The sequence below is a fragment of the Zootoca vivipara genome, chromosome 5 (assembly GCF_963506605.1).
Source record: "Zootoca vivipara chromosome 5, rZooViv1.1, whole genome shotgun sequence".
NCBI lineage: Eukaryota > Metazoa > Chordata > Lepidosauria > Squamata > Lacertidae > Zootoca > Zootoca vivipara.
The window spans coordinates 21290540-21308344 of NC_083280.1; the positions used below are offsets into that span (position 1 = coordinate 21290540).

The window sequence follows — 17805 nt, forward strand, 5'->3', positions numbered from 1 at the left end:
CCATGCCCAGCAAAGCCATAATAATGATTTTTTTAATGCGTAATTTTCGAAGCCTGTTGGTTGGCTTCCCATTGGTAAACGATGCTCTCTAATTCCTATAAGGACTTGGCTTGCTTTATTACTGATTTCTGCTTCTTTGGGGTGTGGCTCAGTTAAATGGACTTACACCAATTATTCTTTTGGGCCAGCATGTTTGCACAAAAAACATTTCATGGTTCGGGACAGATGGAGATATGAGGGGGAAAACAGATGCCAATTAAAATGAGTTGCCATCTGAAGATGTGACACTACTGAAATCATACAGCAGGGTGGAAACAGCTGGCAATTAGGGAGTTTGGACAACTTTCTAATGCTGACTGTTGGCTATTACACAGAGTTGAAGACTTTCTAAATTTTCACTAACATCATCAGAGAGTTTTGCATTTGTGTGAAGTGCTTTTCATTGTATTTTTCCCAACTCGGTTTAGCACAAGTCATAATTAATTCTGCAGCATTTTTCAAAGAAAACTGGGTTCATTTTATTCAGCAGCACATCTGCTGAAGGGTATGATCTAGACAGTCATTGCTCGATTACGCAGTTTTTCTATGCAATCCCTGGACAAAATAAATTAAGACTGGTATCCTAAGCACATCTACAGGGAAGCATGTTCCAGTGAAACTAATCGAACTTGAGTAAGTAATACCGTAAGTTGCTTACTTCCAAGAAATTAATTAGGTGTTTGAAAGGTTTTCCTACCCAATCCTGAGAGTTTAACAACAATAATTTAAATTGAGGACATCTAAATTACCAATTAAAATCTAAATACAAACTAGGGCTGTTAAAACCCAGTTTACCTTCAGCCACCAAAATTCACCCCATTCCAGGGAAAGGAAACATAATTGTTTTGAGGTACAAGACAACCTACGAAGAACAGCTGTTAGGTACGTGTGTAAAGCACACTTGAAAATGGCCAGGATCCAATAAATAATTAAATCAAGGGCATTTTTACTAATACTTCTCAAAGAGTGGACCCAATTCCACATCACAGACTACTTTTACAACTGTTGGACATTTTAAGAACAGTTTGAGGCCAGTGGTCCCTGCATAGAATATTATAGAATCATGCTTTCTGGACACAGGCAGTAGACAATCATGAGGGGGGGGGTATGTGATCAGGATTTGGGGCATCATTTTGCCATGCTTACACAATCTCCTAAACAAAACATAGCCACAAAAACAAGAGTTCCTGTTTTTAGTGTCTAATGTAAATCCAGACGTTCCATCTCTAGACAATGAGGTGAGTCATTTCTATGGGCTCATCACCACAATTATGTCATCAATGTTACATAAGTCCTGGAAGTTTACAGGTGCTTGTTGATCTTTCTTTGATTTTAAATAATAATAATAATAATAATAATAATAATAATAATAATAATAATAATTTATTATTTATACCCCGCCCATCTGCCGGCTTCCAACAGAAGAATAAAACACAATAATCTATTAAACATTAAAAGCCTCCCTGAACAGGGCTGCCTTCAGATGTCTTCTAAAAGTCTGGTAGTTGTTTTCCTCTTTGACATCTGTTGGGAGGGCGTTCTACAGGGCAGGCGCCACCACCGAGAAGGCCCTCTGCCTAGTTCCCTGCAACTTGGCTTCTCGCAACGAGGGAACCGCCAGAATGCTGGACCTCAGGGTCCTCAGTGCTGGACCTCAGGGTCCGGGCAAAATGATGGAGGTGGAGACGCTCCTTCAGGTATACTGGACCAAGGCCATTTAGGGCTTTAAAGGTCAGCACCAACACTTTGAATTGTGCTCAGAAACGTACTGGGAGCCAATGTAGATCTTTCAAGACCGGTGTTATGTGGTCTCGGCGGCCGCTCCCAGTCACCAGTCTAGCTGCTGCATTCTGGATTAGTTGTAGTTTCCAAGTCACCTTCAAAGGTAGCCCCACATAGAGCGCATTGCGGTAGTCCAAGCGGGAGATAACTAGAGCATGCACCACTCTGGCTAGACAGTCTGCAGGCAGGTAGGGTCTCAGCCTGCGTACCAGATGGAGCTGATAGACAGCTGCCCTGGACACAGAATTGACCTGCGCCTCCATGGAGAGCTGTGAGTCCAAAATGACTCCCAGGCTGCGCACCTGGTCTTCCAGGGGCACAGTTACCCCATTCAGGACCAGGGAGTTCTCCACACCTGCCCGCCTCCTGTCCCCCACAAACAGTACTTCTGACTTGTCAGGATTCAACCTCAATCTGTTAGCCACCATCCATCCTCCAACCGCCTCCAGGCACTCACACAGGACTTTCACTGCCTTCACTGGTTCTGATTTGAAAGAGAGGTAGAGCTGGGTATCATCCGCATACTGATGAACACCCAGCCCAAACCCCCTGATGATCTCTTCCAGTGGCTGCATGTAGATGTTAAAAAGCATGGGGGAGAGGACAGAACCCTGAGGCACCCCACAAGTGAGAGCCCAGGGGGTCTGAACACTCATCCCCCACCACCACTTTCTGAACACGGCCCAGGAGGAAGGAGCGGAACCACGGTATAACAGTGCCCCCAGCTCCCAACCCCTCTAGACGGTCCAGAAGGATGTTATGGTTGATGGTGTCAAAAGCCGCTGAGAGATCCAGCAGGACTAGGAAGCAGCTCTCACCTTTGTCTCTAGCCCGCCGGAGATCATCAACCAGTGCAAGCAGGGCCGTTTCAGTCCCATGATGAGGCCTGAATCCTGACTGGAAGGGATCCAAATGGTCCGCTTCTTCCAAGCATGCCTGGAGTTGTTCAGCAACCACTCGCTCAATCACCTTGCCCAAGAATGGAAGATTTGAGACTGGGCGATAGTTGGCCAAATTAGCCGCATCTAAAGATGTTTTTTTAAGAAGCGGTTTAATGACTGCCTCTTTCAGCGGGTCTGGGGATACTCCCTCACAGAGGGAAGCATTTACTACCCTGCGGAGCCCATCGCCCAGCCCTTCCCGGCTTGCTTTTATTAGCCAAGATGGGCAAGGGTCAAGGAGACAGGTGGCTGGTTTCACTCGTCCAAGCAGCCTGTCCACATCCTCAGAGGTAAACCAGCGGAGCACGGCACGGGAACTCGCAGAGTGGTGCCGAAAACAGCTTCTGGGCATGAAATCGCTTCTGCACATGTCCAGGCATGCGCAGAAGTGATTTCTGATGCCGCGCCGCCCATACCCAGAAGCTGGAAATTGCTTCTGCACAAGTCCGGAGCGGGTTCGGCCCACAGACCAGTGTCAGTGGCAATGATCCGGCCCACGGCTGGAAAACGTTGCCGACGCCTGGTTTAAAGTTTTAATTCCTGTATTTCCAGGGGTCAGTAACCCTTAGCCAGGGGTCAGTAACCCTTTTCAGCCGTGCGCCGGTCCACCGTCCCTCAGACCATGTGGTGGGCCGGACTATATTTTTGGGGGGGGGGGAATGAACGAATTCCTATGCCCCACAAATAACCCAGAGATGCATTTTAAATAAAAGCACACATTCTACTCATGTAAAAACACCAGGCAGGCCCCACAAATAACCCAGAGATGTGTTTTAAATAAAATGACACATTCTACTCATGTAAAAACATGCTGATTCCTGGACCATGTGTGGACCGGACTGAGAAGGCGATTGGGCCGCATCCGGCCCACGGGCCTGAGGTTGCCTACCCCTGTTCTTAGCCTCTACTATCTATGGCAGGAACATGTTGTCGGACTTCAATTAGGTCCAGCCAACATCTAGCAGCCCTGGGATGGTAAGAATGATATCTCAGCGAGTTCTGGAAAGTGGCAAATTCCCAATTCCTGGTTCATGGCTTAATTTGCTCACAGCTGTGCCAACTGATGTACTTTTGACAGTGCTGTGCCAACACTTTGCCCAATATGCCCAATATATCATCAGAAAAAAAGTTGTAAATAAAATCAATAAATTAAACAGCTGTGTGGACAAATGAAGTCAAGTGCAGGAAAAGAAGGATGGAATTGGGAATTGAAGAGTTGTCACTACAGAAACAAAAGTGTGCTAGTCAGCAACGAAACAAATCAGATATTCCATTTGGTGGATCCTCTTTCAGCAATCTCTCAGGCTGCATCAAATGTGCTACTTTCAAAGTAAATTTTGAAACCAGAAAATATTGTTATGGGCCTAATATTAACTCGGGGGGGGGCAAATTACTTTGATTAATTAATTTGGTTGCATGTGCAATTGCAGATAAATCAATGAGGAATCTAAAGGTCGTTAAAAGCCTGCATTCATAATTTTTCAGTAGACTCCTAACATATTGAATTTCCTAAATGGAATGCTATGTCTGCTTTTGATAGTTCTAAAGGAAAACTGTTCAGCTAAAAAGACATAAAATGTTTGTTTAAAAGACTTAAATGTATGGTTTTGCCAGTTCCTGTCTCTCTTAGTTATTATTTAAAAGTAGCCACTTTCAAGGATATATATATATATAATCTCCAAACACTCCAGTGTGGAACATATTGAATCAAAATGTTTGACATTAGAAACCTCACTATATTGGGGGCTTTCTTTGCTCATTTCCTGCTGTCATAGCAAAAAAATGAAACGGGTTTATTTTTTGAGTAGTCATCTGCCAGATGGGGAGCATATTATTTTACAGGCAGCTGGACTCCTCACCCTGGAAATACATGTTAGAGACTACCGATATCCATTAGACTCTTTGTCTTCAGCTGATGGGTCGTGACCCACCCTAAGGTGGGTCACACCCAGTCACACCACAGCCATTTGTGTTGTTTGTTTAAGTTTTCTTAAAAGAAGAAATGGGGGGGATAGCAAAGGAAATAAGAAAGGAGGATAGGAGAAATGCAGACAGCAGACGGTGGGGAGTCAGATATGCATAATCAAAACTAAACATTTGGTCCTATGTTACGAATTGGGATGAAATGCGAGTTCTGGGTTTTAAAAGGGATTTCTGCACTAAAATCCAATCAGAGACATACCATGCACATCTCTGTCCATGCCTCACCCCTTAGCATTTGCTTCCTTGTAGTAATTATTTAATTTCTTTATTTTAGTGCATTTCTATGTGGTTCCCCCACTGGTCCTTTAATCCTTGCGTCTTGTTTCGTGCCTGTGTTGTGTTTTGCTACCAGCCAAGTCTATCACCTCTGAGTGTTCCCGATTTCCAGCTTTCCAAATACCGGTATACGTTTTAATAATTATTATTTATAAAAAAATATTTGTGCACCACTATTCATAAAAAAACTGTTTACAACAGATGTGCATGAAACCATACAGTGTGAGTGTGTGTGTGTGTGTGTGTGTGTGTGTGTGTGTGTGTGTGTGTAAACTGGAAATCAGATTTGATGGAAAGATGTATTTTTAATCGCCTGCATAGGCCTGACAGAATAGAAGAGCTTTCGGCAGGCATTTAAAAGTTGTCACTGAAGGCACCTGCTGAATCTCTATTGGCAGATTGAAGACACCAAAGACTTGGTTCCTTGTTGTCTTCAGATGAACATCTGCAGCTCAGGGAACAGTGCTCCTGCAGGTGATCTCGGTGATCTCGGTGGAATGTAAAGGTTCAGGTGGTCCCTAAGGTTCCCTGGGATTAAGTTGCTCAGGACTTTGTAAATTAATGCAAGGACCTTGAACCAGTGCTTTATGTACTGCAAGGCTGAAGGACCTCTGACCTGCAGGCATAACTAGGCCAGGCTGTTTCAGCCAAGCCATGCCCTCCTGCCCCACACTTAATCACATATATGTTGTCAAGTGTGGATCCAGGTAAAGATGGAGCTTGTAAAATGGGGCTTTGTTGGCTGATCAGCTAATTGGTGGTCCCTTACAAAGCACCTTGCAAGCTGATCAGCCAACAAAGCCCCATTTTCCAAGCTCCATCTTTACCTGGATCCACACTTGACAACATATATGTGATTAAGTGTGGGGCAGGAGGGCATGGCTTGGCTGAAACAGCCTGGCCTTACCAAGTGCTGTCAGCTGATATTCAGCCCCTGGAAAACCCTATGCCCTATGCCAGGGGTGGCCAACTCCCAAGACACTGTGATCTACTTTCAGAATTAAAATCTGGCGGTGATCTACCCCCATTTTGGGGGGTTTGGCTCTAAGTTGTTGAGCTTTTTTAGGGAGAAGGAAAGGGGGGTGACCAGATTTGGTAACCTTTGGGGGGGGGGAGCACTGCCCAAATACTTTTCTTACAGGGGACAACAGAAACTTTTAGAGATTTCTTGGGAGAGAGTTGCATAAAAGCACTCACAAAACTGTACGCCGCACAAACTCCTTTACCCACTCCATTAATCTACCTATCAATATTTCTTAAAAAAAATACATGCCTTCATCCACTGTTAGTGTGACACCTGCATCACCATTTTGGTAACCAACTGTTTGATATCAGGCGAGTACTGTGTCAGGGCCAGCTTCAGGGAATCCTTAGGTGCTCATCTGTCATGTTTGAACGTTGCATACTCTTTGTCATTTTTAAATATGAAAATGCAGATTCACACAAATAAGTAGAACCAAAACATGAGTGTAAAATTTCACTGCATCTTCTCAAATTTGGAAATTTCTGTCTGGGCACAAACTTCCAAAATGATTCTTCTTCTGCACGGGACCTCAGAAAAAATGTCATTTTTCAGAGTTAATATCTCATTTTCAAAGATATTTTCCACAATGAGTAATTTGTACTGATAGTGACAGCAATTTTTTAAATGTCCAAATCAGATTTGAATGGGAATAACATGTACTCTACAATTAATTCAATTTTTTGGAAGTCGCCAAATCTTTTTTCTAACTCCAGAATAACAGAACCAATTTCAGCTACATACTTCTCTGTTTGAAAAACAAAGTCAGGATTTTTTTCCCAGATGGTCCTGCATATTAGGAAAGTGATCAAAAACTTTGATTGTAAGGTCAGCTGTCATTAGCTTAAATTTTGTTTTGTAGGATGAAACTATTTTAATCATGTCGCCAATGCATTTACCTTTACCTTGTAGCTCAAGGTTTATATCACTAAGTTTACCTGTGAAACCAGGAAGGAAAGCCAGATCAAACAACCACTCGTCATCTTTTTTAAGGGGGGGGGGAACCCCAAAGTTGTTGACTTTTAAAGGAAAGGTTCCCCAGAGTTGTTGACCTTTTTTTAGGGAGCTCACACCACGCTTACACATTATCTCTGCTTGGGAAAAGAAACACAGTCACACACATACTGGTAAGCTCTGTATCGGAAAGAGGGAAGGAGCTCTCCCTGCAATTGCCCATGGTTATTGAGCTTTTTTGTGGGAGAGAGACAAGAGTTTTTGAGGGTTTTTTAAGGGGGAGAGCTCTTTCTTTTCTTTTAGGCTGGCGATCACTAAGGAACCCACAATCTACCTGGGATCTACCAGAAACCTCCTGGGGATCTACCGGTAGATCCCGATCTACCTGTTGGCCATGCCTGCCCTATGCTCAGCACTTACCTTGTGCTGAATATCAGCTGACCACCAGCACCTGGGAAGCACACTTTGCTGCCCATTCTGCTTGAGTGCAAACCATGTGAACAAAAGCGGGACACGTGTTGTCATTGTGATGTCAGATGATTGACAGTTGGTTGACCCTGCCCACATGTCAGACTTGGCCTACGGGGGTATATGGAGATAATGGTCTGGCCAGTGGGGTGCCCAGCCTGAGAAGTGTGGTTTAGAAGACAGGTGTAGGTGACTGAATGATGAGTTCACACATGTGTTCATCATCCTGTGACCACATCCTCAAATCCCAGGGGCAGTGCTTTCCCATCAGCTCATGTAAGTTGAATACTTTGCAATGGAAGGAACCAGAATACAGTAATCAGCAGAAGACATCATGCAATGTACTTTGGCGCTTGAGGCAGAAAAGCCCACAAACACCTCTCTCCCTGTCAGTAGAAGGACAACCGTCAAATGAATAACAATTTTGCAAACCTTTCATCACAGCTCAAATCAGCTCCCCAAGGCCATCTCCTCATTCTTCATAATGGGTTAGGACAGGTCAGATATTCATGTACTGTACCAAGCTGGGAAAAGGAAACCCTTAAGAGCATACCTGCCAAGTCTCCCACTGAAAAATGTGGGATCAGCGGCGGCGCGGCACCGTAAGTTGCATAGAAGCAACTTCCGGGGCCTCTCTGACCATGTGTGGGCACTGCGGCACTGGCATTCGCTTCTACACATGCCCGGCGGCCATCTTGGTGGTGGCCGCATGGCGGCAGCCATCTTGGTGGTGGCCACCGCCATGCGGCCACCACCAAGATGGCCACCGGGCCTGCGTAGAAGCGACTTCCGGTGCTGCTCGGCTCTATTTCCGGTGCCCACACATGGGCAAAGCAGCACCCAAAATGGAGGCTCCCTGGCAGGTAGGAAATCTGGGGGGTTTCCAGGATTTTTCTCCATTCAGGAGAACAGCAGGAAACTGATTAAAATCTGGGGGTTTCCCACGAAAAATGGGGTACTTGGCAGCTAAGCTTAAGAGAGTCCAGGTAAGCAATGTCAGTGTGGTTCATATTTCTGGCATCTGTGGGCAGCAGATGGGTATTATCTGGAGCAGCTACTCCAGGAAAAGTGCGAACAGGGCCCAAGTCATATAAGGGTAGAATTACACATTGTAAGACATGTCTTCACACAGTCATCATCCTTTGCGCTGCCCGTCAGCTATGGTGGAATGAGGAAAACCACAACCTCATGGCATCAGAGCACAGGCTTACATCAAGAAGAGCTCAGCTGGTTCAGGTCAGTGGCCCATCGAGTCCAGCATTCTATTCTCACAGTAGTCAACCAGATGCCTATGCAAAGGCCCCAAGCAGGACCTGAGTGCAATGGCACACTCCCTGCTTGCAATTCCCAGCAAATAGTATTCAGAGGCACACTGCCTCCAATGGAGGAGGGGGGAAATGTAATACGGAGATTCCATTTTGGGTGGCAACCCCATGTTTTTCGTAAACGTGTAGTTTGGCTCCAAACAGCTTTTCTTACAGGCAATTAAAAGGCTCTTCTTCTTCTTTGGCGATCACTCGTAGCCGAGTAAGATTGTCTTCCATAAACACAATTTTAACAATGGGTCCGTAAGTGACTGTGGAGGCCAATTCTGGATCCACATGTCCTTCCATAGTGGGGACATTGGTTTCCAGGTGGGAGTTGATCACAGTGTGGATTTGCCAAGGCAACACATTATTAACCAGAGAGTTTTACAAACAAACCTACTCGTGAAATCTCTTTGTGTGGATTTTTAAATTATTATTCGGAACTAAAATAGCACAAGGCACAGAAAGGGTGGGGTGATGTGTCCAAGGCCATAAAGTAGTGGTTCTCATTTTTCTATGGGTCACACTTTCAAAATAAAAAATTGCTCAAGCCAATTTTGTTGTTGATAAGATAAAAAATACATTGGAAAACGCAACTAGAATTGTCCTCAGTATCACTTGATGCTCTTGCTCTCATTTTGAAAAGATAACTATCCATATTCTGTAAACAAATAAATTGATACTATACTATACTATACTATACTATACTATACTATACTATACTATACTATACTGAAATATTTAAATGTTTCTTTGTCTTTCAGCCGGTCACTATTTGCATGCAAAATTCAATCACATAACCAGTACATGTTTAGGGAGGCTTTTAATGTTCAATAGATCACTGTGTTTCATTTTTCTGTTGGAAGCCGCCCAGAGTGGCTGGGGAAACCCAGCCAGATGGGCGGGGTAATAATAATAATAATAATAATAATAATAATAATAATAATAATAAGTTTGTTTAGTCGTTTAGTTGTGTCCAACTCTTCGTGACCCCATGGACCAGAGCATGCCAGGCACTCCTGTCTTCCACTGCCTCCCGCAGTTGGGTCAAACTCATGTTCGTAGCTTCAAGAACACTGTCCAACCATCTCGTCCTCTGTTGTCCCCTTCTCCTTGTGCCCTCCATCTTTCCCAACATCAGGGTCTTTTCCAGGGAGTCTTCTCTTCTCATGAGGTGGCCAAAGTATTACATTTGCACAATTAAAGTTGGCTTGGCACATTTGCACAACAAGTAACACCCCTCCCTCAATCAGATTTTTGTGGTCAGTAAAGTCATGGGGAAATGTGCTGGAAAGTTGGCTTTCGCCAACATCATTTAACCTGCCCACAGGCAAATCAGAGTTAATGCTCAATCACTGACATCATCTAACCTCTCCACAAACTTTGGACACATGAATCAGGATGAATGCTCAGTAAGCAGATGATCTGGAAAGAACCCATATCTCATTCATTTGATACGTGTAGAGAACAGAAAATGACTCATGGATCGTTTTCCTCCAGCACTCTTGCTTTCAAAAGCAGCCCCCAGTTATATTCACCTCACAATGGGATCAAAGCACAGCCAGCCAATGACTTCTTCTCATCACTGCTAGTTCCACCTTCCAGTAAATCCACAGTTGCCATCCTCATTTGCAAAAACTCTTAAAAGAATAATTTGGTTTAATGAAATTCTGGAGCCGGATGATTTATGGTAGCTGTGTCAGGAATTTCAAGACTTGTTTCAGGACATTTTGTACCCTTTACAATAACTTCAGCTGGCAAAGTTGGAAATTCCAGACTCCTTTCTCAATGTTTATTGCATTTTTGAGAGGGTAGAAAGGTTGTTCCATTGTGTTTGGAAGGCTACTCCTTGTATTTAGTGAATTGCTGTGCCTTAAAATTTTTAGGTTTTCTTCTAACTCATTATATAAGGCTACTAGCTGGCCGTGCCACGCGTTGCTGTGGCTCAGTCTGTTAAATGGAGCCTCAGAGTCCCCCTTCAAACTCCCCTCACCCCCCTCATCCCTGTGATTGAGCCCACCCTGTCCTGACCCATGACCTATTCGTGCCACCCCCCATCCCCCACCCAAGCAAGCCCCTACCTCCACTCGGCCTAGTCTGGAAAGCAGCCTAGTCTACAAAGCCGAGCCAAGATAGATACTGTGGAGAGGGAAGCTTTCCTAGGTGCAGTACCAGTGTAGCCATCATTAGAGAGCACTGTGTTGCAATCTCTCCTGTACTCCCAGCATGCACTTTCGAATGATTTGAGAGTTCTGAAACATGGGGTTTTGAGGGTTTTACGTGGCCCAGGTGTGACATCTGTCTACGCAACCTATATAGGAACCTCCGCACAGTGGAGGTTGTGTCCAAATTTGAACAGAATTGGTTAAGCGGTTTCTGAGAAAGGTGCTGTGTCACCTACATGCACCTTTTACATTTATATAGAGAGAGATTGTGGTGGAATCAGTCTTGGAAATGAAGATCTTGTTCTTCATGAACTATTTTAACGTGAATAATATGGATATCCCTGTACACCCTGAAGAATTTCCAGGGTCTAGCAGTTTGTGCCAGAGATCAATTGAGTTGATTTTGTAACCAGGGGCTGAGTGGTTCCAAGGAGAGTCGCTGCCCTCATTGGTGATGGATATACTGTGTACCATTTTTCTTCAGTTGCTTCATACACTGATATTTAGAGATAACTCAAGGAGACTTTAGACTAAAGTGGAAAGCCTGTGGCTCTCCAGATGTTAATGGACAACAACTCCCATCATCGCTAAGCTGCCATAGTCTCATTGCTGAACAGCAACATGCAGAGCTCAGGAGAGTGGGAGGTCAGCCAACCAGAGGAGTCCCTGAATTATACTTGCCTGGAGGCAGAGTCAGCATCCAAAGTCAGATCCAGTCTTAGGGTCTAGACTCTAGGCTTTGCCAAACAGCAAGCCGTATGGTCAGATGATCCGAGGTCAGGGAATCTGATGATAATGGGGTCAAGCAGGAAGCAGCAAGGTAAGGCCAGGAACTACAAATGTTGTTACCAGCCTCTGACTGCTGCTGGAAGCTCTGCTTAAGAAGGCTGAAGCCAGCTGGTTCTCATCAGTGCCTTCTCCTCTGTGTCCTTGAAGGCTGATCAGCTGCAGGTGGAGTCAATCCGCCTTCTCCCCCTTCAGGCTGCTGTTCAACTGGCAAAGCTGGCTCCTGGCCCGTGGCATGAGCATTGACTATGCTGGCTAGGGCTAATGGGAATTGAGGTCCAACAGCATCTGGTGGGCCATACCGTCCACACACCCCTTTAAGGTTATGTACTCCTCACTGATGTTAATAAGATCGAAGCAATATATTGCAATCCTAAAGTTTCCTAAAGATGCCATAGACCATTCCATAGAATGCCTTAGCTTGACAGTGTTTTATTGTCTGGACCAGGGGTCAGCAAACTTTTTCAGAAGGGGGCCGGTCCACTGTCCCTCAGACCTTGTGGGGGGCCGGACTATATTTTTGGGGGGGGAAATATGAACGAATTCCTATGCCCCACAAATAACCCAGAGATGCATTTTAAATAAAAGGACACATTCTACTCATGTAAAAACACACTGATTCCTGGACCGTCTGTGGGCTGGATTTAGAAGATGATTGGGCGGATCCAGCCCCCGGGCCTTAGTTTGCCTACCCATGGTCTGGACCCTGGAACCCCAGAGGTGTATTTAAGGAAGCAAAATGAACCAGACTGAGTGAAAGAACTGAGATTTGGGTTTGCAAGTCTTCCAGCCAACCAGGCCCTTTTCTAGCATTCTTCATTCTATTCCCCCCTGTGCTTGTGCATCTGTGCCTAGCCAGTTGGCCTGGTGTTTCAGAAAGTTGGCTGATATTATAACAGCCCAATATTTCAACATCAACCTTTCTCCATTAACAGCTTAAATCACTTCACTACCTAGGAAATACTTTGGAGGGGCTAACTACACGTGATGTGCAAATGCGTTTCTTAGAAATTCAGTGCTGTTTTAATTCATTTTCTTGTCTTTTCTTTAGCAAAGTAGATTTATGGGGATTGAGAGTAGATTCAATCAGACTTACTCTCAGTTAAGAACATAGCTGCCAAGTACCCCGTTTCCTCCGGGAAACCCCTGTTTTTACTTACCTTTTCCCGGCGGTCCCCCGTATCACTTCGTCTCCCATTTTTCTCCGTTATTTTCTCCTGCCGGTGGCCATTTTTTTCCTTTACGATTTGCCCTTCTATGGGCACCAAAAATGGCCGCCGCCAGCTTCAAAAGTCACATCTATGCATGTCCGGAAGTGCATAGACGCGACTTCCGGTGTCGTCGTCGGCCATTTTTGGTGCACATAGATGGGTGGAGCGGCACCGGAAGTTGCGTCGACGCACTTCCTGACATGCGTACAAGCGACTTTCGAAGCCGGCGGCGGCCATTTTTGGTGTTCATAGAAGGGCAAAGCGACACTGGAAGTTACGTCGACGCAACTTCCGGTGTCACACGGCTGCCGGTCCCGGATTCTGCAGTCCGGGACTTGGAAGTTAAGGTTAAGAATTGCATCTTTAGACTGTGTTTGCACACTTAGTCCTATTCCCCCCCCCCTCATATTGGCTTATAAAGCATTCCCTTTAGAGAAAAACAAAAGTCATGTTGTGGAAATTACTAGCAGAAATACACATGTATTTTATACCCCCAGATGGGGGAGCTTGGGCCTGGGGGTTGAATGCTGCCATCGAGGCCTCTCTATGGTTTTTTAAATGTGCTTGTAGGAGAGGGGTTATTAGTTTGCATTTGTACAGTGGTGCCTCGCAAGACGGATTTAATTCGTTCCGCGAGTCAATTCATTTTGCGAAAAATTCATCTTGCGAATCGCAGTTTCCCATAGGCATGCATTGAAACTTCTTTTTTTGCCCATAGGAACCTATTAATTAAATTTCAATGCATTCCTATGGGAAACCGCGATTCGCAAGATGAATTTTTCGCAAAACGAATTCGTCTTGCGAGTCACCATCAGATCGCAAGCCCCATTCATCTTGCAAAAAAATCGTTTTGCAGGGCATTCGTCTTGCGAGGTAGGGCTGTATTTGTTTTATTTGGTATTCTCGCTTTGTATTTTTATGTTGTGAACTGCCCTGGGATCTTTGGGTAAAGGTTAGTTCTCACTTTACATTGCTGGGTTATGAACCTAACTCTTGATGATAAAAGCATTTGTATGCGGGTAGGAGAATTGTGTTTAACTTTTCTTTTCAGCCAACATTTTTCACATTGTTGAGGGATTCACAGTGAAGTCGTATGTTGTGAGAAGGGTTTATTTCCCAGTTAGGCAAATATTTAAACATTTACTTCCTTGAATCCTCTCTGCATAAACACGAGCTTTGTGAATATCTGTATTGAAATTTCAGGATAGATACAAATAGCACACATCTTCCGGGCGCTGTGGAAGAAGTGAAGGCTGGTGAGAGGTAAATGGTGATCATACAGTAGGTTTCTGCGTGGTGTGCAGCAGATCAACAGTAATTTCTTATTTCCAGTGGCTTAGCAACCGCAAGAAGGCTGCCGTTCTGATGAGCACCTTGTGCGAACTAAACGCAGCATTGACAGCACAACCCTATACATATCTACCCCAAAGTAAATCCCACTGAGTTCAAAGAGTAGTCATTCCAGGTATGTAGGTGTAGGAGTGCAGTCTTAATGCAACAACATCCCAAACTGGGATGCTAACTAGGACATCGCCTATGCACGCCATTTGTGTTTTCATGTACAAATGTTGCAGAAATGGGTTGGTCTGGGCATATTCCAATGAGAAACATCGTTAATTGATGCAGGATGCTCCAAACAAATGGTTGGAAACCTCAAATTCCATACTCACTTTTACATCTGGTCCCTTAATTTAGAGGGCCCATATAGGGGCGAGCCTTAACACATACTTTCATTTAACATTTCTGTTTTTCTTCAGATAACGGATATGTGGTGGGGAAGGGAGCAATCAATTGTTCATTGAGAAGTTACCCCTTTCTTCCCTGCCATTGCCCTTATTAAAAATCCCCCCAAACTACTGTTAGCCCCATCAGAGGATAAATTTCCATTGGTGCTGATGGAATATTAAGGGAACACCCTCAAAACCTAGAGTTGTAGCCAGTATACCATTATGTAACTTGTTCCTTCAGCACAAGAATCTACACTTGTGCAACAAAACTCCCCCCCTCTCTTCCCCACACCAGCAAATGAGATTGTGGTGTCTGTTTTGTGAATTGTTCGGTGTGCATGACTTCAAATTCTTAGGCTACATCCCAGCCTAGTTAGTCCAAATGAATATTTTGCTTGATGCACGTGCCCACAAGCCTTTAGCCAGGGAGGCACTTAGTATCCAGTTTTGTTCTTATCAATATTACAGTAAGGTAATGCATTTAACTGGATTGCGATAAGAAGCTTTGTTACAAAGCACTTCATCCAGTGACTAAGATACCATGGAAAAGGTTGCTTCCATTAAAGTCCTAAGATTCTACCACAAAGAGGTTAGAAGGTTGCTGTATAAAACTGCACATGTTTAGACAGCTTAATTGCAAAGAAAATAAAAAAGAAGTATTTGGAATACTAGTTCATTGTGACCCTCTGAACTTTTTTTTTGTTTTAATTACTCCCTCAGACATGTTGGCATCTCATCCGTTAGGGCGCCCTTTAAAGTTGACATTTCTGCATAGCCATGGATTTATCCAAATATACACAATGGGAGTTAGAATTAAAAGTTGTCCATGGCCACCATAGCTCTTCAGTGACATGCTAGAATTTCTAGCGCCCCACGTTGCTGAGACGTGGCATCCGAAGGCCAAGAAAATTCACTTGGACCTGAAGTTTCATAACAAGAAACTGCTTTTCAAACATCACACGAAAGCTTGTGTTTCTCAAAGCTTATGCAAGCATGTCCTGCTGCAAATAATCTAATCTCTTGCAATTCTCCAAGCAACGTCTACACAGGCTCCCTTGTAAATAATCAGGCTTTGCTAAAAGTAAAGAAAATAAGACTCATTACTTAGAATCCATTCCTTTAAAACAAAAACAAAAAACTAGTCAGGTACCACTAGATCTATAACTAGAATAGAGTAGAAATATTTGTGTAAATTGATTTACTTTTGCAGAGAAATTCTGGGTGTAGTACTTATTTTATTTATTGAATTTATATCCTGCCCTTCCCCACAAAGGAGCCCAGGGCATCAAACACATCTACAATTCCTAAACAAGAACATTCTAAAACAGTACAAAAACATTCTAAAAACAGATACACTGTTAAATTTCATCATTGTTTCTCAGAGTTGACAAGAACAATATTCCTCAGCCACCAAAAGTTCTCTTTGTCCTCTGGGAGATTGGGTGCTAACAACTGCATACGTAGGGACAGGAGGAAGGAAAATCTTGTTTATCAAAATTTTGAAAAATTATTTTGCAAATGGATAGAATAAGTTTAACTCCTTGATAGAAAAAAATGGGCTGATTCAGCCATAACGCTAAAGCTTCCTATTGTACGAATGAAACCCCGGAAGCTTCGAGCCCATGCACTCCACTTCCAACACATGCGCAATGAGGAGTTTTGAAGCGTCCCCTTCTGTTTCAGATGAACCATAGCTTGTCATGTCACCCAAACCCAGGCAAACTGTGGTTCATCTGAACTATGGTTTCTTTGCTGTTGCTACTTGTATTGCAGGGGGCGGGGGGGGGGGGGTATAGCGAAACGGCTTATATAGATGCCACATCCTGGGCTTCTGATTCTAAATTTTCTATAAAGTCTGAGCCACCAAAGGAGAAACAAGAATTCATAACAATATTCTCTCTCTCTCTCTCTCTCTCTCTCTCTCTCTCTCTTATATTTCCACAGTCGTTAATCAAGATGGCCAACCCTTAATTGAAGGCAAGCTGAAAGAAAAGCAAGTCCGGTGGAAATTCATCAAAAGGTGGAAAACCCGCTATTTCACGCTTGCCGGGAATCAGCTTCTCTTTCGCAAAGGGAAATCTGTAAGTTGGGAGAGAGGGGAAAGAAACCTCCCTGCATAATCAGGCCTTAAAAGTCTTGATGATTATTCCTCATATACCGCAAACTTTAACGAGACACTCACATGTCTGAAAAAGCTTATTATACATAATATACCAAAAGTGAGTTAACATGTATGCTCATCACTCAATCAGGGCAGCACCAGCTGATGATTCAGGACTTTGCCCTCATTTTCAGTGGTTTCCCAGTGCTGACTTTGTTCCAAGCACTCTTGGATGAGACAAATTAATTAATTTGTGCCTTGTTTTGACACAGAAACTGAATTGGTTGCTTTGAGGAGGCGGTTGTGATCGTGTTGTGCCTCTGTGAGTCTTTGCACGCAGATATAACAGAAATGTCAAGAAAGAGGTGTGGGCTTGAGAGAGAACTAGAAATAAGACAACTAGTAGATTTATCCCCTGGGTTATATTTCTGGAACACTTGAGGTGTGTCTTGTAAAGCCTTAACCAACTTAAGCCATAGCAAATAGATTAACCCATTGGCTGAATGAAGGAATGAATCTTTGTTTGCATCAGCCATCGGCCTTAGCAATAAAACGACAATTCGATATACTGGTACAAAGAATAAAAATAAAAAAGTCAATTATATAAAATAGATTTGGGGTTTTTGAATCAATAGTCAAATAGTGGATCTTATTCTAACTGCCCCGGCTCAAAACCTTGCAACCTTTGCTGTCATCTGCTCATCTTGAGCCCAATTGGCTGATGGTTAGTTTTAAGAATACATCAGACTTCAAGTTGATTTTCTCCCAGTCTAATTGGATGAATTCTGCTACCAATTGTATCATATCTGATTGACTTAGAAAAAGGACTTTTGCCGTAATGGAAGATAATTAGACCTGCTTTCATAACAGAGCAGGAGGCACATAAAAGTACCTCCATTCTCAATGGTAAAAGAATATCACATCATTAAAAATGGCAAGGAGTTTCTTTATGGGTGATCTCATTTGTAAATCAAAGGAGTGGGTATCTTTCTGGAAAGCAAATGGATTTGGCAGATTTGAATTGCTGAACAACCATTTCTAGCA

The 17805-nt window shown here is 43.7% G+C and overlaps 1 protein-coding gene across 3 annotated transcripts in view; it reads left to right on the forward strand.

Moving 5' to 3' along the window:
- VEPH1 (ventricular zone expressed PH domain containing 1) overlaps positions 1 to 17805 on the forward strand; it is a 162520-nt gene that overhangs the window by 118679 nt on the left and 26036 nt on the right. For all 3 annotated transcript variants that reach the window (XM_060274450.1, XM_035133536.2, XM_060274451.1), the window contains exon 13: positions 16605 to 16741. In XM_060274450.1, coding sequence (XP_060130433.1) covers positions 16605 to 16741 — 137 coding nt within the window. The remainder of the gene's footprint in view (positions 1 to 16604; positions 16742 to 17805) is intronic.